Consider the following 22,477-nt stretch of genomic DNA (forward strand, 5'->3'; position numbering starts at 1 on the left):
GATTGTACTCGCTGGAGTTTAGAAGATTGAGAGGGGATCTCATAGAGACATATAAAATTCTGGCAGGACTGGACAGAATGGATGCAGATGGGATGTTTCCAATGATGGGAAAATCCAGAACCTGGGGCCATGGTTTGAGGATAATAGGCAAACCATTTAGGACCGAGATGAGGAGGAATTTCTTTACCCAGAGGGTGGTGAATCTGTGGAATTCATTGTCACAGAGGCCAGTGGAGGCAGGTTCATTAAATCTATTTAAGAGGGAATTAGATATATTTCTTCAGTATAAGGGTATTAAAGGTTACGGAGAGAAGGCGGGGACGGGGTACTGAACTTTAAGATCAGCCATGATCTCGTTGAATGGCGGAGCAGGCTCAAAGGGTCGAATGACCTACTCCTCTCCTATCTTCTATGTTTCTATGTTGGATCCTGTTTTCATGTTTAAAGATAATTAAAAGCAACTTTTCTTTAAGTAACCATTTGTCTTGGTGAATATATATTGCTGGTGGGTTTTGGGGTCCTCTGCGCCTGTAACAGTTACAACCATCATGCAGCATAAATTATGTATTTGTAATTTTTAATTTTGCATTGATTACATTTTTTAAATAAAATATTCAAAATAAATTATCAGAGCCAGAGCCACCAGTCTGCAGAACAGCCCCTTCACATAGGCAGTGAGACTGCAGAATGGCTGCTGTAACAACCCTACAAAGGGATTTAGGAGTCATGGTACATAATTCTCTGGAAGTTGTCTCATATGTTGATAAGGTGGTGAAGAAGGCTTTTAGTATGTTGGCTTTCATAAATCAGAGTATAGAATACAGGAGTTGGGATGTTATGTTGAAACTGTATAAGGCATTGGTGAGGCCAAATTTGGAATATTTTGTGCAGTTTTGTTCGCCGAATTACAGGAAGGATATAAACAGAATGGAGAGAGTGAAGAGGAGGTTTACGAGAATGCTGCCGGGGTTTCAGAGTTTGAGTTACAAGGAAAGATTGAGCAGGCTGAAATTTTATTCCCTGGAGTATGGAAGGTTTTTTTATGTTTTTAAAAAAGTTTTATTTATTGAATCATGATGCAGATGTTAAAACATAAAATTAATGAATAAAACTTAAAAAACAATACACAAAATACATGCAGGATCTTTTAAAACTAATCCCCGCCACCCCCCCTTCCCTAACCCACATGCCCCAACCCACCCCTCTCAAACCTACCCCCAAAAAAAGAGGACATCACATTACATCAAAATCCATTAGTTAAATACCATGGTTTGGAGTTACACCCCTACTGTGCAGCGAGGAGATTTAATAATTCAATCCCATATAATCCAAATAAGGGCCCCAGGTTTTACAATAAAAAAGCTAATTATCACGTAAATTATTTGTTATCTTTTCCAATTGAATACAAGACCTCAACTCCATCTGCCATCTATGAATACTCAAAACAGTCTCATTTTTCCAAGTAATTGCCAAACATTTTCTAGCTACAACTAATGCCAATCTTAAAAAAGTGATTTGAAATCTATTTAATTTTAATTCTAAACTAATCCTCTTAATATTACCCAACAAAAATACTAAAGGATCTAATGAAAATTTCACTTTCAAAATAACTTCTAAAAATTCCTTTAGTTTATTCCAAAAAGGTTTTACTGTTTCACATGACCAAGTAGAATGTAGAAAAGAACCTATGTCCTTATGACATCTAAAACATAAATCTGAAGAAATAAAATTATATTTCCTTAATTTTTCTGGAGTTAAATATAATTGATGAATAAAATTATAATGAACCAATCAATTACAATTTTAGTCATATTTATCCCAACATAAATTCATTCAATCATCCTGAGAAATAAGTATATCTAAATTTTTCTCCCATTTCAATCTAGATTTATGTATATCCGACTTAAGCATTTTATTCTGTAGTAAAGCATATATCTCAGATATAAGTCCCTTCTTACCACCCTCAGTATGTAAAATTTCAAATTACAAGTAATTGTAAAGTAGGCCACAAATTATCCAACAATAAAGTTTTAATTTGATAATAAGAAAAAAGAGTATTTGAAGATATATCATATTTCTCTATCATTCTTTGAAAATAAATAAAATATCCTGCTTCATAACAATTTTGCACCAATTTAATACCCTTTTGATCCCACAACTTCAAAAGTTGATTATTAAGTGTAAAGTGGAAAAGCTTATTTTTTAATACCATAAATCCATTAAGTGTTTCAAAACAGGTAAATTACAATTACTCAATAATTTAGGATTCCATCTGTAAATAAACTAGTCCATCTTCTTCTCACCAATTAAAAATAGTTCAATATTAGAGCGTAGAAGGTTGAGGGGTGATTTGATAGAGGCATTTAAAATTATAAGGGGGACAGACAGAATCAATGTGGATAGGCTTTTTTCACTGAGATTGGGGGAGTTTCAAACAAAAGGGCATGGATTGAGAGTAAAAGTGGAAAAGTTTAAGGGAAACATAAGGGGGAATTTCTTCATGCAGAGGGTGGTGGGGGTATGGAATGAACTTCTGACAGTGGTGGTAGAAGCAAGATTGATGTTAAAATTCATGGAAAGTTTGAATAGGTCAACTTGCAATTCAAGTACTGCTAATGGAACTGAATCTGGATGATCAGGGATGATCCTATTGAATGGCAGAGGAAGTTAAAGAATATAAGATGTGGGAAAGTAGGGCATTCAGCCATCAAGTCTGCTCCACCATGAGCTGATCCATCCTCCCACTCAGCACCAGTCCCCTCCCTTCTACCCATTACCATAGAACCATAGAACAATACAGTACAGAAGCAGGTCCTTCAGCTGTTCCAGTCTGTGCCAAACTATTTTTTTGCCTAGTCCCACAGACCTGCATCCAGTCCATCACCCTCCATACCCCTCCCATCCCTGTACCTTTTCAAATTCTTCTCAAATGTTAAAATTGAGCCCGCATTCAGCTGCAAGCTCGTTCCACACTCTCAACACTCTCTGTGTGAAGAAGTTCCCCACAATGTTCCCCCTAAACTTTTCTCCTTTCACCCATGTCCTCTGGTTTGTATCTCACCTACCCCCAGTGGGAAAAAAACCTACCTACATTTATTCTGTCTATACGCTTCATAATTTTAAATACCTCCATCAAATCTCCCCTCATTCTTCTACACACCAGGGAAAAATGTCCTAACCTGTTTAACCTTTCCCTGTAACTCAGTTCCTGAAGTCCGGACAACATCCCAGTAAATCTTGTCTGCACTCTTTCTATCTTATGAATATCTTTCCTGTAGTTAGATGATCAAAACTGTACTCAATACTCTAAATATAGCCTCACAAATGTCTTATACAACTTTACTATAACATACTTTGATTTATGAAGGCCAAGATGCCAAAAGATCTCTTTATAACTCTATCTCCCTATATCGCCACTTTCATGGAATTATGTATCTATATTCTCAGATACCTCTGTTCTACTCCACTCCTCAGTGCCCTACCATTCACCATGTGTAACACAACTGATTGCACTCAGAGGAGTACAAACACGCTTTTAATAGCTTATAATCAATGACCAGTAGATACAATAGTCTTCAGGTTTATATTGGGGTAGGTGAGGGTGGAGCCAAGGAAGGAGCCAGCCATCTGAACAATACACAGACAGTGAATTCAGGATCACATCACCATGTATGTCCTTTCTTGGTTGTCCATTCAAAATTCACCACCACACATTTGTCTGAATTAAATTCCATCTGCCAGTTTTCACCTCATTTTTCCAGATGGTCCAGATCCCTCTGCAAGCTTTGAAAACCTTCCTCGCTGTCCACAATGCCTCCAAACTTAGTGTCATCTGCAAACTTGTTGATTCAATTTACCACATTATCATCCAGATTATTGATAGAGAAGACAAACAACAATGGTCCCAGCATCAATCCCTGAGGCAACACCACTAGTCCCAGGCCTCCTGTCCGAGAAGCAATCATTCACCACTACTCTCCTATATAGCCAATGCCAAATCCAGTTTACTACCTCACCTTGAATACCGAGCGTCTGAACCTTCTTGACTAACCTCCCATGAGGGTCTTACTTACTAAAGTCCACACAAACAACATTCGCAGTCTTTCCTTCATCAACTTTTCTGGTAACTCTTTCAAACATGGCCTTCCACGCACAAAGCCATGTTGACTGTCTCTAATCAGTCCCTGGCTATCCAAATACTTGTATATCTGATCTCTTATAACACCTTCCAATAATTTACCTACAACTAACTTTGAAGAATCATAGAGCTTGAGAGCAGCTGGGAGTGCAGATGGTCATAGAACTTGGGAAGAGCCTCCCGCTTTAAACCTTCTTCCTCCTCCTGGAAACCTCATTCTGGTCTTCAGCCTGCCCTGGACCATTATATTTCCAATTTCCACCATGACATCAACCGTATCAACTTCATTAATCCCTTCACTCATTCCAATCTAACACCCTCAGAATCTTTGAATCAAGCCAAACCTCACCATCAAACCTGCAGACAAGGGTGGCACTGTTGTGCTAGATGACAACTCTCAGACACCTCCTCTTACTTAGAGGAGGTTCCAATAGAACTCCACCAAAACTCATCAAACCACTGTTTCACACACCATCTCTAAACTCATCACTTCCAGTCATCTCTCTGGCATGACCTCCCACCTTAGTCTTTCCCAACATTGTCCACCCGTTTCTATCTCTTACCCAAGATCCACAAACCCAAATGTCTTTGCAGACCCATCGTGCCTTCGTGCTTCTGCCCTGCCAAATTGGTTTCCGCTTATCTCAAATCTGTTTTTTACCTCCCCACCTACATTCAGGGAACTTCACATGCTCTCCATTACTTCAACAACTTCCAGTTCCCTGATCAAGATCACTGCATGTTTAGCATGGATATCCAATCCCTATACATGTCCATCCCCCAAATTGAAGCCCTTTGTTTCTTTCAGGACAATAGAATAAGTCTCCCTCCACCACCACCCTCCTCTAGCTGGCAGAACTCCACCTCATGCTGAATAATTCATCCCACTCTCTCCAGGTTAAAGCGGTAGCCATGGGTACCCGCATGGACCCCAGGTATGCCTGCCTTTTTGTTGGATATGTGGAGCAATCCATGCTACAAGCCTACACAGGTAAGGCCCTTTATCTCTTCCTCTGCTGTATCGATAATACTTTGGTGCTGCCTCATGTACCCATTATGAGCTCATTGACTTCATCCATTTTGTTGCCAACTTCCACCCTGACCTCAAATTCACTTGGTCTATCTTTAGCAACACTCTCCCTTTTTTTCAATATCTCTGTTTCCACCTTACGAGACAAACAAACTATCGACAGACATCGTCTATAAACGCACCAACTCCCACAGCTACCTCGACTACACCTCTTCCCACCCTATCCTCTGTAAGGATTCCATTCCATTCTCTCAATTTCTCTGTCTCTGTCGCATCAGCACGCAGGATGAGGACTTCCAAGCCAGATCATCAGACATGTCCTCCTTCTTCAAACAACATGGCTTTCTCTCTACTACCACAACTCGGCCCTCACCCGCATATCCTCCGTTAACAGCACATCTGCCCTGGCCCCTTCCACACCTCCTCCGACACCACCATTCGCGACCTCAAATAGTCCTTCCAAGTGAAGCAACATTTCACTTGTGAATCTGCAGGGGCCATCTACTGTATTCGGTGCTCCTATTATGATTTCCTCTAGATCAGAGAAACTGGTCACAGACTGGGAGATCGCTTTGTTGAACACCTTGGCTCTGTCCGCCTCAATAGCATGGATCTCCCAGTGGCCACCCATTTCAATTCTCCATTCCATTCCCTTGCTAACATGTCCACCCATGGTCTCATGCACTGCCAGACTCAGACCATCCTCAATTGCAGGAAAAACACCTCATCTTCTGACTGGACACCCTTCAACTGGATGGCATAAGTATCTACTTCTCTGTTTTTCGTTAAACCCAACCCCCCTTCTTCCCCTGTTGCCTTTCCTTATCTCTGTCTCTCCAATCCGTCTTCTTTCGCAAAAGTATGCTAAATTCTTACCTCATCCCTTATTATATTCAATTAACACCTTTTGTTGGTCTGGATTCCTCCCCCACCCACCATTGTCTGAATTCGGAGAAGTTTCCTGCTTCTGATTTATTCCTTGAAGAAGAGCTCAGACCCAAAATGTCAGCAATATATCTTTACATTTTATGGACACTGAAAGACTGGCTGAGTTATCCAGCATTTTGGTGTGTTTTTACTACTTACCACCTACGTCAGGCTCACTGGCCTATAATTTTTGTAGCCTTTTTTAAACAAGGGAATAATCCTCCGGCACCAGACCTGTGGCGAAGGACGTTTTAAATATTTATGCCAGTACCTCTGTAATTTCTACACTAGCCTCTCTCAAGGTCTGAGGGAATATCTTGTCAGGCCCTGGGAAATTATTCACCCTTATTTACTTTAAGACAGAAAGCACCTCCTCCTCTTCAATCTGTATTGGTTCCATGACCTCACTGCTTGTTTTCCTAACTTCCCTTGACTGTGCCAGTTTTCTGAGTAAATACTGATGCAAAAAAAACATTGAAGATCTCCCCTTCTCTTTAGGTTCCATACATAGCTGATCTTCAAAGGGACCAATTTTGTCCCTTGGCATCCTTTTGCTCTTAATATACCCACAGAAACCCTCAGGATTTTTCTACACATTGTCTGCCTTTCCCGATTTCTTTTCTGTGTTTACTTGCATTTTTATACTCCTCAAGTACCTTATTTGCTCTGTGTTGCCTATACTTGCTATATACCTCTCTTTTTCTGAATCAGATCCTCAATGTCCCTTGAAAACTAAGGCTCCCTATGCCTGTTCACTTTGCCTTTAATCCTGACAGAATAATCTGTACTCTCAAAATTTCACCTTTGAAGGTTTTCCACTTACCTTGCACATCCTTGCCCTAAAACAAGTTATCACAATCGACTTATTCTAGATCCTTGCTCATTTCCTCAATTAGCTTTTCTCCAATTGAGAATCTCAACTCAAGCCCCTGACCTATCTTTCTCCATAATTAACTTGAATATATGGCATTATGATCACTGGACCCAAAATATTCTCCTATACATATTTCTGTCACCTGTCATGTCTCTTTCCTTAATAGGAGGTCCAGTATTGCAGTCTCTTAAGTTGATACCTCTATATATTAATTTAGAAACCTTTCCTAAACAAATTTGACAAATTCTAAGCCATAGAGTCCTTTTACAGAATGGGAATCCCAGTGAATATGTGGAAAGTTAAAATATCCCATTATCACAACCTTATGTTTCCTGCAGCTGTCTGCTACCTCTCTACAGGTTTGCTCCTCTAATTCTCATTGACTATTGGTAGGTCTATAATACAACCCCATGAGCGTGGTCATACCTTTCCCATTCCTCAGCTCCACCCATCTAGCCTCAGAAGACGAGCCCTCTGGTCTGCTCTGCTGCAATGTTTTCCCAGAGGAGCAATGCAACTCTACCAACTTTTATTCCCCCCACCCTCCAATTCTATTACATCTGAAACAACAGAAGCCCAGAACACTGAGCTGCCAGTCCTGCCCCTCCCGCAACCAAATTTCACTAATGGCCACAATGTCTTAATTCCACAAGCCAATCCATGCTCTAAGCTCATCTGCATTTCCTACAATAGTTCTTGCATTGAAATAGATGCATTTGAGAACATTTCCATCACGTACAACCCTTTGACTTCTAACATTACATGCAATTTTCACATCATTGTTTTCCCCTCCTCTACTCCCCTATCTACTCTGGCACTGTGATTTCCATCCCCCTGCAAATCTAGTTTAACACCCCAGAGCAGCACTAGCAAACTTTCCCACAAGGATATTAGTCCTCCTTTGATTCAGATGCAAACTGTCCCACTGTCCCATCGGAACAGATCCCACCTTCCTGGAAGAGATCCCAATGATCTAGAAACCTGAAGCCCTACCTCCTGCATTATGTCATTCTTTCTTTTCTTCTTCCCTTTCTTCTTTCTTTGGCTTGGCTTTGTGGACGAAGATTTATGGAGGGGTAATGTCCACGTTAGCTGCAGGCTCGTTTGTGGCTGACAAGTCCGATGCGGGACAGTCAGACACGGTCGCAGCGGTTGCAGGGGAAAATTGGTTGGTTGGGGTTGGGTGTTGGGTTTTTCCTCCTTTGTCTTTTGTCAGTGAGGTGGGCTCTGCGGTCTTCTTCAAAGGAGGTTGCTGCCCGTCAAACTGTGAGGCGCCAAGATGCGTGGTTTGAGGCGATATCAGCCCACTGGTGGTGGTCAATGTGGCAGGCACCAAGAGATTTCTTTAGGCAGTCCTTGTACCTCTTCTTTGGTGCACCTCTGTCTCGGTGGCCAGTGGAGAGCTCGCCATATAACACGATCTTGGGAAGGCGATGGTCCTCCATTCTGGAGACGTGACCTACCCAGCGCAGTTGGATCTTCAGCAGCGTGGATTCAATGCTGTCGGCCTCTGCCATCTTGAGTACTTCGATGTTGGAGATGAAGTCGCTCCAATGAATGTTGAGGATGGAGCGGAGACAACGCTGGTGGAAGCGTTCTAGGAGCCGTAGGTGATGCCGGTAGAGGACCCATGATTTGAAGCCAAACAGGAGTGTGGGTATGACAACGGCTCTGTATATGCTAATCTTTGTGAGGTTTTTCAGTTGGTTGTTTTTCCAGACTCTTTTGTGTAGTCTTCCAAAGGCGCTATTTGCCTTGGCGAGTCTGTTGTCTATCTCGTTGTTGATCCTTGTATCCGATGAAATCGTGCAGCCGAGTTAGGTAAACTGGTTGACCGTTTTGAGTTTTGTGTGCCCGATGGAGATATGGGGGAGCTGGTAGTCATGGTGGGGAGCTGGCTGATGGAGAACCTCAGTTTTCTTCAGGCTGACTTCCAGGCCAAACATTTTGGCAGTTTCCGCAAAACAGGACGTCAAGCGCTGAAGAGCTGGCTCTGAATGGGCAACTAAAGCGGCATCGTCTGCAAAGAGTAGTTCACGGACAAGTTGCTCTTGGGTCTTGGTGTGAGCTTGCAGGCACCTCAGATTAAAGAGACTGCCATCCGATAATGTCTTTAACCATGTGTAAAGCTGCATTATCCTCCTATTTCTAACCTCACTAGCACACAGCACAGGAAGCAATCCTAAGATCACAATCCTGGAGGTCCTGTCCTTCAATTTAGCGCCAAACTCCCTGAATTCTCCTTGCAGGACATCCTCACTCTTCCTACCCATGTCATTGGTCCCTACTCACTGCTCACCCTCCCTCCTGAGAATGCCATGAATTCGATCTGAGATATCTCAGACCCTGACATCAGGATGGAAGCATTCCATCCAGGATACTCAATCTCTTCCACAGAACCTCTTATCTGTCCCCCTAACTATGGAATTCCCTATCACTACAGGTTGCCTCTTCTCCTCCCTGCCCTTCTTAGCCACAGTATCCGACTGTGCCAGAGACATGATCATCATGGCTTGTGCTTGGTAGGTTGTTCCCCCCAAAAGTATCCAAAATTATATACTTGTTACTGAGGGGAATGGCCACAGGGGTCTTTTGCACTGTTTGCCTATTTCCTTTCCCTTTCCTGTCACCCAGCTACCCCCCTCCTGCCTCTGGGGTGTGATAGAATCTCTATGACTCTTGTAATCACCACTCCACCCCCAGCCTCCCAAATGACCCTGAGTTCATCCAATGCCAGCTCCAACTCCTTAACTCGGCTTGTCAGGAGCTGCAGCTGGATGCACTTCTCGCAGATGAAGCCATCAGAGACACTGCTGGCTTCCCTGATAACCCACATTTTGAAAGAGGAGCATATCATTGCCTTGCACCTAATTCTTTTAAAGCAGGTAAGAATTGCCAATGATTTCCAGCCATGCCAACTTATAAAGAACAAATAAATAAAATACTCAAAATTTTACAAACTGTTGCCAAAGATAAAATGAGCATTTATTACAGTGCCAGTCATTTGAAGTATTGCATATTTATTTATTTGCAATGTTTCCAGGGTCCTCACTCAGCATTCAGCTGCTCAATATTTTTTGTAAAACTCATTTAACCAAAACTATAAATTATGACTATGGCCACATTTCAACAAGAACCATACAGTAGTTAGGGCAAGGTAGGATGGGTCTTACAATCCAAACTTACTGCAATATTTCAGGTTGATGAATTTGCAGTCAGAAGCTGAGCCAGATAATTCAATTTTCAAGTATTAATCAGCGTAAAGTAGGAAGATACGCATTATATTCTGGGACAGGTTTTGGTATAATTAGATTCACAACTCCTAAGAACTAAATGGTGTCAACACAACATTCTAATCAAATATGAGGCAATGAGTCAAATCCCCACCAGTTACATCATGGCGGCCATCATTGATCAGAAACCATCATCATGGGCATTCATTTCCAACAGCTTGATGACTTAATATATATGGTGGACAGAATCATGTAGAACTATTTCTAATGCTTGGTTTATGCATGCAAAACTGACAATTTCTGAGTTTCACAATTTTTCAACATGGGCATTGCATTACTTTGCATCCTCTGGTTCCCACAACTCATTCTGCATCACCTAACAATCCCATTCGTTGTCTCCCAATTTAGCCCCAACTTTTTGATTTTAACCATTATACCCACGACTATCACCCCTACCCAGACGCTAAGACGCAGACTGCATCCTACATGTCCCACTCATTCCACCCCACCCACATAGCTCCTTACTTTCTAAAATTGAATGTAGATACACTATGCGATAACCATGTAGTATTTTGGTCAGTTTCTAGGTAAGTGGGAAATTAGTGCTCCAAAAATGAATGATCATAGTATATGGGATTATTCCTAGTTTGCACTAAAAATGTTGTCACATTCCAGAGTGAAGAATTATTAAAATAATCCAAAAGCAAAATATACATGGTAAAAAAATTTAAATAAAACAGGGTAACCCAGAAATACCTAGCAGGTCAGGCAGAATCTGTGGAAATAGAACAGCAGTTAGCATTTCATGAAAGACCATTGACCTGAACTGTTAATTCTTTTTCTCTCTCAACAGATGTTGACTCACTGTGTATTTCCAATGCTTATGCTTTATTAAAATAATTGTGTCTGATTTCTATGTTTCAAGGTCTTGGACTGAAGTCGATACTCCACTTCATCTTTGAGGAGTGGTATTAAATTGCAAGGTAACTAACGGGTGACATGGTTAGGGCAGTGAAGTATATATCACCCATTTTGGTGGGTGGGGAGGGGTTGGTGTGGAACTGTTTGCATGCTTTGCTTTAACAATCAATGAATACTCCAAGTTGTGTTCAAAAGATCTCTGTATGGACTCTTTCAAGAAAACAAAATTTCAAATTAATTTCAATTGGAGTCAGACTTCTGACTGTATAAACCCCGACTTTTAATTTTGGGATGATGAAATACAATGTTTGTCTTAAGGTATAGAGCTAGCACTAATTTAGAAAAATATATATTTCTAAAGACACACAAGAGATTGAAAATGCTGGAATCTGGAGTTGATGTAGGGTCTCAACCCAAAATGTCAACAATTCCATTCCCCCCACAGATGCTGCTTGACCCACTGAGATTCTCCAGCAGTTTCTAGATTCCTGGACATAGAAAGAACAACAAAAACAAACTGATACTCACCTGGTAAAACGGACTTCGCATATATTGCACATATATGGTTTCTCTCCTGTATGTGTCCGCATGTGTCGTGGTAACTTCCCTGCTCCTTGGATTACTTTGTTGCAGATGGGACATTGTTGAGATGCCTTGGGTCGCATTTTTTTCTCATATTCAAAGGGCCAAGTTGGATAGAGTGCTGCCAGATAGGATGGACTTAATATATTCAAATAGGAATTAAAGTCCAGCTCATCCTTTAATGTTTCCAGGTCACTATGATGGTTTTTTGCCATAATACCTTTAAAAAAGTCACAAAAACTTGTGGTTGTGTTCAGATCTTCTTTGACTTCTTGTTTGATCTTTTCCTTCTTCATTACTAGATTAAGGGGCAATTGGTCCACATCTTGGTTCTCGATAAGCTGTGGAAAACCATTCAATCCTCCATTCCAGAAAGGAGGAAATAATCTTGGTCCATGTGGAATCTCTCCATTTAGTAAATTCCTTCTGGAACTCAACCCTTCTTTTAAGTATGATTGCAAGGAGAAATCACTAACAGGTCCCAAGCATCCATCAGGAACATTAATAGCAAATTGGTTTAAAAGTTCTTGAGGCAATCCTTTGCATTGCTTTTCTGCAAGATTGCTGGTTAAAGTGTTTTTAAAATCACATTCCCTATTTCTGTAGTTTTGCTCAGACTCACTGATAAGTTCTTGAGGAGATTCTTCAAGATCTTTATTGAGAGAGTCTTTAAGACTTTGTTGTGGCGATCTTCTGAAATCTTCCTGGTATAGATCATTGTTGAGCTCTTGGTTGGAATGTTTTTCTGAAACTTCGCTTTCATTGATCACCTCACCAGTTGCCTTCATGATATCAATGCATACTTGAATAACACACTGGATTTCCAACTGCTGAGCTGCACTTAAAACATCCCTTACATTTGAGCTGCTAATAGTGAGGGTTGAAGTATAAGCAAACTCCAAAATTGCAGAAAGTGCCTCAGGTGTCACAAAGTCAATCTGGTAAATATTGTGTTGCTCTGCAAGACAGTTTGAGGTAAACAGTGTTCTGAAGTATTTGCTACATGCAGCAAGAATTGACCTATGGGTCTTGTATTCCTGATCCTTTACTATCAGGACAACATCGCAGAGAAGACCATCCTGCCTCTGTTCATTCAAACTACAAAGCAGTTTGTTGCTATAGTCTGGAAACGGGATTCCAATAAGGTCATCAACAGCACTGGCCATCTTTATGCAAAGTGGTCTGTCAAATAAAACAAAGAGGGAAATAATCCAATTAATGAGAATATCCTTTCAAACATCAAATGCTGAATATATTACAAACACAAGCACATATGCACATTGTCAAAAATGTTTATAATTTATGACATTATAGAAACTGTTAAATGAAAAGAACCAAACTATATTTATTACTGTCTTCTACTAACGGTGAATGAAACAATCGAAAAAGTTATTTACTAATCATAGGTGTTGACTGATCATTGATTAATCAATTTATCTATCAATTTGCCTGACCCAGACATGGTGTAAGAATAAACACACAGAAATACTGGAGGAACTTAACAGGTCATGCAGCGTCCATAGGAGGTAAAAATATATAACTGATGTTTCAGCATTTCTGTGTTTTTATTACAATCATAGCGTCCGCAGAGCGAGGGTACCCAGTAATGGAGACCTTGAGGAATTCCACCCTTCTCTTTCAAACATCCCCACCCCCGACCTTTTTATTCAGGCCCCTGTCTGTTTTTTTGCTCAAAGGGCTTAGGCCTGAAACATTAGTTATGCTTTACTTCCTGTAATAGATGCTGCGTAACCTGCTGAGTTCCTCCAGCATTTGTGTGCATTTCACTCGACCCCAGCATCTACAGGCTTCCTTGATTAACTTTAGGAATTCTAATTTTGAGGAAATTTAATCTGTCAAATTATGCTGCATTTCATCACAGAATCGCTCAATTTATATTCAAGTATGCATTCATCTTACAATATATTTTCTGCAAAAAATCTATCTAAATTCTATAAGGAACAAATAAACAATAATTATTCCCACCATTTCCTAAAGTTTCTACTCTACAATATTATATGATAGCAACTTTGTACATCTTCATTCATTCTTCCCTCATGCTTGTTCAGATTTAGACTCTAACATATTTTACTGTATTAATTTCCTGTAAAAATTCTGTAAATGATGTTAAATCATATTTATATACCAGGACAATAATATGAATTGAATGTTCTATGTGAGATATTTCTAAAACTAATAAAGGTAGAAAGTAATCAAGTACCATAATCCAGAGACTGGAAATAACTAACTAGACTCATTTGAAGAGCAAATTTTAAAAAAAGCCATAAAATATTCCACAGAAATTAATCTGAAGTTATTAAGAACTTGATTTACAATTTTCTACACACTTTGTAACTGTATCAATGCCACAAAAATCTCAGTTGTGTTATTCTCCTCGACATCTAGTCATGAGATGAAGGGTAGATATAATTTAGCAACAAGACGATAAATTATGGAATATTTAGAAATTCTGTTGCTGCTATAAAAGTCACATTACTTTTTCTGTGTGAGTTTAGGTAGAGTAGAGGAACAATGGAAAATTGTCCCACCTATTAATAATAATTCATCACATTAATGAATTAGAATGTAGAATAAAGCACTCAAACTGGTCCTTCAGCACACCAAACACCATGCCAAATTAAACAAAATCTCTTCTACCTGCTCTTAATAAATACACTTCTATTCCCATGCATATAAAATTCAACTTGTACATCACCTCATGTGCAGTACACACTAGTGAGAGGAGAATACAGAGAAGAAAATAATTACTTTTCAATATGTTTCCCTTTCTCATTATTGTGACCATTTCCCTTTATAACACTTTCAGAATATGTAGGCATCATTTTATTGACTCGTTAAAAAATGAAGTCTGTTCCAAAATAACATTGAGTTTTTCACTATTTATTTGAACTCTTAAGCAGTAAGCTATACTTTAAAAAAATAATAAACAGACAATGAAATGTTAATACATTGAGAAGTAAATGGTCAATGAATTTATTTGAATGAGCTCCATGTCCTTGATTCTAACAGCACAAAAACAAATTCAAAATGAAAACTTTGTTTATCGAAGATGGTCGAAAACATAGTTTTTAACCTTGATAGGCTGTTACTATATAGACACTCAAAATAATGTCAACAATTCTCTGCAGACTTCTATAAACTGGCAAAATATTTTGCAAGCCATTTTAACCCTTACACACTGTGGAGGAATACTGTACTGCAGTCATTGTATTGGTTGGCCCACCCCTGATACTGTAACTTCTCTCCCTACAGAATTCCTAATAATGGTGGTATCGCACAATCCCCTCTCTCAAAGTACTGCCTTGGAATCGGGCCAATAGCATGTAAGATATGACTGTAAGTTCATAGTGATTAAAGACTTCTGGTCTTGACTTCTGGTCTGTCGAGTCAAATTGATTGCGCTACAATTTAATCATTATACCTATGTGCCATGGACAAGACTATTTGAACAGAGAAGCTGGACACTGATCCCAAGGATCTAAAGGCTCCTTAAAATTCAATCAGTGGCTGGACTTACTGAACGTCTTTATGAGGCGACACGACATTTGGGATGAGGTCAAAAAGAGAGACCTGTTGTTTGCATAAGTCAGCCACCACGTCTTCCAGACGATTAGAGACTGTGAGACTTATTCAGCCGCCATGGGGCTCCTGCAGAAGCAGTATCTTGCCCCAAAGGATGTGATCTATCCCAGATACCTCCTGGGCAGCAGTTGACAAGCAACTGGTGAGTCCGTTGACAAATATATTCGAGCTTTGTGAGAGCTGGGGAGAGCTTATGGCTGTACTGACGTCATGGCAATTATCCATCAGGTGGAACTGATCAAGGACACCTGTGCGGCCAGTCTCAGGTCTGATCATTATCAGATAAAGGCTCCTAGAGTAGGTCGATCAGACCCTGCAGAACGTAACTGATCTCTCAAAGGCACTAGAGATGGCCCAACAGAACGCGGAGGTTTATTCCTCCAGCAGTGCAGCCACCACGTGAGGAGTTTGGACGCCACCATCTTGGAACACAGGGTCCCATACTACAGCCACTATCACTGAGCACCCAAGATGCTATTACTGCAGCTGGACAAAGCACTCACAGAAGAACTGCCCTGCTAGAAGTGCAAACTGTTCCAGCTACAGAAGAAAATGACACTATGTAGGTCCAGACGTTTCCCTTGCAGCGCCGCATGCAAACAGCAACTATTGCCATCACTTCCGGCTTCACTTCCGATGGCGACTGCGTGTAAACCATTGGGCAGCCATCTTTAGGCTGGACATCTTGGAGGCCGCCAATGCACACATACAGTAGCAGTGAGTTAGACAAGGAACTGATGCTGGCATCCATAGTTTTGGATCAGAGCAGTTCACATGAATTAGCAAGATCTACCATGGACATTGAGGTAAACAGCTGCATTACGAACTCCTTGTTTGACACAGGAAGCACCGAAAGCTTCATACACCCAGCATGGCTCCCTCACAGTGATCCCAGTCCATAAAATTTGATCAGTGGCTGCACTGCCTGAATGCCTTTACGAGGTGAATGACATTCAGGAAGAGGTGGAAAAGACTTCTGGTCTGTCGGGTCTAATTGATAGTGCTACACACTCATAAAGATGAATAAATAACGGCTTTTATATTATAGCCAGTATCCTACCCTGTAAACCTCCATGGTCCCTGCTCCTGTTAACAATATGGGGGGAAGGCCACAAGAATCAGCCGAAAAATGCAACTAAATCTGAAAGAAATTGTGCCACTAAAGAAAACCTGAGATCCAGGTTCATTTGTGTTTTAATGGTCTTCAAGTACAAAGTATACAGCAATGGATATGTGTTACATAGATAACATACTTTTATAAAATATACCAAATTATTTTATTTTTAAAGAAAAATGCCACTTCACAAAGTTTGAGATCAAACCACAAAAAGATGTTCAGCAGAATACTCAAAGTTTGGTGAAAGTGATCACTTTTAAGCTAAATTTTAACAAAAGTAGGAAACAAAGTTTCTGAAGGAATTCCAGACTTTAGATCTTGGCATCAATGTTGGAAGAATTAAAAATAGGAATGATCTAAAGGTGAGAATGCAAGGTAATGTTTAAAATGGAGGAAAAGAATATGATGCCAGAGTTAAGAGGGTGAGGAAATGGTAGGTAGCAAGACCATGGAGGGATCTAAAGTAAAAAAAAATGTTGATAATTCTCACAGTTCTCCCAAGCTGCATCTGTGCAGATGGAAATAGTTATGTTTCAAGAAAATAACCTTTCATCAGAAAGACTGGAAAACAAGGATAACATATTGAAATCAAGACACTGCTTAACAAGAGCCAATGCAGATTAGCAAACACAAGGATTATGTGAGCAGGCCTTGGAGCAAATTAGAACATGGATGGCCTGGACTAAAATAATATTTAGCAAGGGAAGTCACTCGAAAATGCAATATAGTAGTCCAGAGGTAACAAAAGTTTGGATGAGGATTTAAACAGAATATGAGCTGAGAAAGAGATGTAGTTGAATGTCACTGTAAAAGTGGAAACAGATTGTCTCAGCAAAGATGCAGATTTCAATTTGGACTCATTATGATACCAAGTTTGCGAATATGTCACAGTCATATATGATGTAATTTGTGAGTTTAGTAATGCCATTTTTGTGTTGTGGAAACCTGACTGGAGTATTGGGAAAAATTTGGTAAAAGACAAAATATTCAAATAATTTGTGGCACAAGGGAAGCTGGCGATGGAATGGCAGCTTGCAAGGATAGAGCAATTTAAAGAACTTTTTTTGAAGAGGAGGATGCTTTCTTTGAAAGAATAACTGCGGAATAGGGAGCCAGTCCTGAAAAAGAACCATTAACGATATTAGCTAATATTGCATTGAGCTTTTAGATCAATCTTTTAGTGTCAAGCAAGTTGAATGGGAGAATATTGGTAAATAATGTTTTCAAACACATAAGAAAATTTGCATTCTACCATTACTTAATTATATCCATTCAATGTTCAACCCATTACTTAAATTTCAGTTTCAAATACATAAAACTCCTTTAATCCAGCATGCTCAGGATTTTAATGGTTTACCAGATTTTCCATACCACTGGATGTTATTCCATTAATCCTCCATTATATATTTAATTGACATTATTTTTATATGTTACACAGTAGAATAATCAATTTTCTAATGAATCCTAAATTTGAGGAAAGTGTGGATAACGTGGCCCCAGTAAGTTTAGAACATAAGAAATAGGAACATGAGTAGACCATCCAGCCCATTGACCCCGCTCCACCATTCAATGAGATCATGGCTGATCTGATGATAGGCTCATCTCCAGCTACCTGCCTTTTCCCTATATCCCTTAATTTACCAACTTTGTAGAAATCTATCCAACCTTGTCTTAAATACATTCACTGAGATAGCCTCCACTGCTTCAATGGGCAGCAAATGTTATCAATTCATCACCCTCTGGGAAAAGCCATTCCTCCTTTCCTCCATCCTAAATCTACTACCTTGGATCTTGAAACTATGTCCCCTAATTCGAATCTTCCCACAAATGGGAACAACTTACCTACCTCTATCTTTTCTATGCCTTTTATAATTTTATATGTTTCTATAAGATCGGCTTTCATTCTAAATTCAAGCGAGTACAAATGAATCAATTTCTCCTCATGGGCTAACCCCCATCTCTGGAATAAATCTGGTGAACCTCCTCTACACTGCCTCCAAAGTCAATGCATCCTTCCTCAAGTAAGGAACCAGAAATCCATGGAGTACTCCAGGTGCGGCTGCACCAGAACCCTGTACAGTTGCACCATAAGCCTCCCTGTTCCTAAATTCAATCCCTTTTAGAATGAAGGTCAGCATTCCATTTACCTCCTTGATAGCCTGCTGCACCTGCAAACCAGCCTTTTGTGACTCATACACAAGCACTTCCTAGTCTGCATGGCAGTATGCTGCAATCGCTTTCCATTTAAATAATAATGGATCAGATGATCCTTCCATAGTTGATAACGTCACATTTATCAACATTGCACTCTATATGCCAGATGCTTGCCCACTCACTTAACCTATCTATATCACTCTGCAGACTCTTTGTATCCTCTGCACAATTTGCTTTTCTTCTCAATTTAGCATTATCAGCAAACTTAGGTACACAGCAAAACAGAATCAGATTAGTTTAAATTGAGCTCAGGACCTGGCCCACTGGAGATGGGGCAGTGGGTTACTGTGAGGAGGATGAAAGAGAAAGGTCAGGCTCCAGAGAGAGCATCTGAGCCTGAAATCCTCAGAAATAGGTACTCCTCCTTGAGTACTGAGGAAGGGGATAGTCAGGCTAAGGCAGGCAGAGGTGTAGGGTCAGCATCTGTAGCCCAGAAAGGAAGTAATAGGAAGAATAGGGTGATAGTTATAGGGGACTTGTTGGTGAGGCGGACAGACAGAAGTTTTTTGTGGACGAGATAAAGAAAACCGGATGGTGGTTTGCTTCCTTAGTGCCAGGGTCTGGGATGTGGCTACACGAGTCCAGAACATCCTAAAGGGGGAAGGGAAAGAGCCTGAGGTTGTGGTTCACGTCGGTACCAATGACATTGGTAGGAAGGAAGAAGTGGCCCTGCAAAATGAATATAAGGTGTTAGGCAGAGAGCTCAGAAGAAGGACCACTAAGGGTGTAATCTCCGGATTACTTCCTGTGCCACTCGACAGTGAGGGGAAAAATAGAGTCAGGTGGAGACTGAATGTATGGCTGAAGGGGTGGAGTAAAGGATAGGGTTTTAAGTTCCTTGACCACTAGGACCATTTCTGGGAGAGATGGGACCTATACTGTAAAGATGGGTTACATTTAAATCCCAGAGGTATCAGTCTCCTGGCAGGGGTGTTTGCTAGGGCTTTAAACTAGTAAGGTTGGGGACAAGGGTTCATGTCAGGGAGGAGAGCAAGAACAGAGTCATTAGGCAAAGAAAAAATGCTTTTTCACACAATCTGGAGGTGGAACAGCGGCAGGTAATAAATAGCGGCCATAGTAACAATTGTAGACCTAGCACCGATCCTTGAGGCACGCCGCTCATCACAGGCTTCCATCCTGATAGACAGTTGTCCACCATGACCCTCTGCTGTCTCTGCTCCAGCCACCTCTGAACCCATCTTACTATTTCTTTATTAATTCCTAGTGACTGAACCTGCCTTACTAACCTTTCATGTGGAACCTTATGAAAAGCTTTCCTAAAATCCAGATAGACTACATCAATTGGCCTACCTTCATCCACTTTTCTTGTCACTTCTTTGAAAAACTCAACAAGGTTCATCAAACATGACTTCCCCTTCACAAACCCATGATGGTAGGGAAAGTTATGAAGGGTATTCTTAGAGATGGTGTGTGTAAATATCTGAATAGGCAGGGATTGATCAGGTATGTTAGCCTGTTATTCATAACAATTGAAGGTGAGAGGCAGAAAGTTAAAAGTGGAAGATCTCTTAGATACATTTATTTCAATGCAAGGAGTGTGGTAAACAAGGTGTGGATTGACACATGGCATTATGATGTGATAGCAATTAGGGAGACATGGTTGAAGGAAGGTTGTGACTGGCAGCTAAATATTCAGGGGTTTTGCTGCTCTGTACATGACATAATTGGTGAGTACGAGGGGGAGGTGTGGCATTGCTTGTCATGGAAGATATTACAGTGGTGCTGAGGCAGGATAGACTGGAGGACTCATCATGCAAGGCTCTGTGGGTTGAACTAAAAAATAAGAAAGATGAGGCAACAAATATAGGGGTATATTATAGGCCACCAAAAGAGGATAGGGAACTGGAAGAGCAAATGTTCAGGGAAATAGCTGAGATGTGTAGTAAAAATAAGGTTGTGATAGTTGGGGATTTCAATTTTCCTGATATTGATTGGGAAACACAATCAGTGAGAAGGCAGGATGGCTTAGACTTTGTACAATGTGTTCAGGATTGCTTTTTACAGCAGTATATTGAGGTGCCTACTAAATAGGGAGGCAGTGTTAGATCTATTGTTAGGGAACGGAATAGGGCAGGTGACGGAAGTGTGCGTTGGTGAGAACTTTGGATCCAGTGATCATGGATCCATTTGCTTCAACTTAAATATGGAACTAGAGATGGTGTGTATAAATATCTGGATAGGCAGGGATTGATCAGGAGCACCCAGCATGGGTTTGTGAAGGGGAAGTCATGTTTGATGAACCTTGTTGAGTTTTTCAAAGAAGTGACAAGAAAGGTGGATGAAGGTAGGCCAATTGATGTAGTCTATCTGGATTTTAGGAAAGCTTTTCATAAGGTTCCACATGAAAGGTTAGTAAGGCAGGTTCAGTCACTAGGGATTAATAGAGAAATAGTAAGATGGGTTCAGAGGTGGCTGGAGGAAAGACAGCAGAGGGTCATGGAGGACAACTGTCTGTCAGGATAGAAGCCTGTGACGAGCGGTGTGCCTCAAGGATCGGTCTGGGTCCCCTGTTGTTCATAATTTATATTAATGATTTGGATGATGAGGTGGTTAACTGGATAAGTAAATACGCAGATGATACGAAAATAGCGAGGAAGGTTTTCAGGGATTACAGAGGGATTTGGTTTGTCTGGAAAAATGGGCTGAAAGATGGCAGATGGAATTTAATGTAGAGAAGTGTGAGGTGCTTCATTTCGGGAAAAAAATGATCAGAATAGGACATAGTTAGTAAAGGGGAGGACATTGGGGAATGCACAAGAACAAAGAGATCTTGGAGTTATGGTGCAGCATTCCTTGAAGGTGGATTCCCATGTTGACAAGGTAGTTAAGAAGATATTTGGTACGTTAGCCTTCATAGCATAGAGTATAGGAGCTGGGAAGTGATGCTGCGACTGTTTAGGGTGTTGGTGAGGCCAGGTTTGGAGTATTGTGTTCAGTTCTGGACTCCAAATTATAGGAAGGATATAGATAAGATGGAGAGGGTGCAGAGAAGATTTACCAGGATGTTGCCTGGCTTAAAATACCTAGAGTACAGAGAAAGATTGAAGAGGTTAGGACTTGCTTCATTGGAACGTAGATGATTGAGTGGGGATTTGATAGAGGTGTCTAAAATTATGAAGGAAATAGATAGACAAGATGCAAGTAGACTCTTCCCCCTGAGAGCAGGGGAGGTTGAAACAAGAGGACTCAAGTTGAGGGTAAGGGGGCAAAATTTTAGGAGAAACATTAGAGGATGCTTCTTCACTCAGAGAGTGGTGTCTGAATGGAATAATCTTCCGGAGGAAATAGTTGAGGCAGAGTCAATTCTTTCATTTAAGAGGAGGCTGGATATATACATGGAGAAGAGGATTTGGAGGGTTATGGGCATAGAATAGGTGGGGGGATCTAGCGGAGTTGTTTGAGTGAACCGGCTGAGATGGCCTGTTTCCATGCCATAAACTGTTATATGGTATGTATTATATAACTGGGGTGCTGAGCTTTAGGAAGAGAACATGAGATTTGGAGCTCCAGAGTGTAAGGAGAGCACAGGAACTATTGCCCTGATAAGTAGTAGGCTTAGATACAATGCTTGGGAGTGCGGCAGAAGTAACCTGAGGAATTATAGTAATCAGTGGGTGCTTTAGAAAATGTGTTTGGGCAGCTGCATGTGTCCATTTGCTTCATTCTTTTCTTTTACCAGAGGCAGATGCCAAATCAATGGGATTTCCAAATAACATGAAAATGAATGATTAGGGTTTCACTGTAATACAGAAATCAGGCAGGAAAAAGAAATGAGAATAATAGCCATTGTAATAAGTTTTCAATGCAAAAATGGCCA

General features: G+C 40.5%; 1 protein-coding gene across 13 annotated transcripts in view; it reads right to left on the reverse strand.

The window, feature by feature from the left end:
• Positions 1-22,477, reverse strand: part of LOC138757088 (zinc finger and BTB domain-containing protein 7C) — a 259,055-nt gene that overhangs the window by 17,018 nt on the left and 219,560 nt on the right. For all 13 annotated transcript variants that reach the window (XM_069923845.1, XM_069923842.1, XM_069923846.1 and 10 more), the window contains one exon: positions 11,652-12,887. In XM_069923845.1, coding sequence (XP_069779946.1) covers positions 11,652-12,887 — 1,236 coding nt within the window. The remainder of the gene's footprint in view (positions 1-11,651; positions 12,888-22,477) is intronic.

The sequence above is a fragment of the Narcine bancroftii genome, chromosome 3 (assembly GCF_036971445.1).
Source record: "Narcine bancroftii isolate sNarBan1 chromosome 3, sNarBan1.hap1, whole genome shotgun sequence".
In the NCBI taxonomy this organism is placed as follows: Eukaryota; Metazoa; Chordata; class Chondrichthyes; order Torpediniformes; family Narcinidae; genus Narcine; species Narcine bancroftii.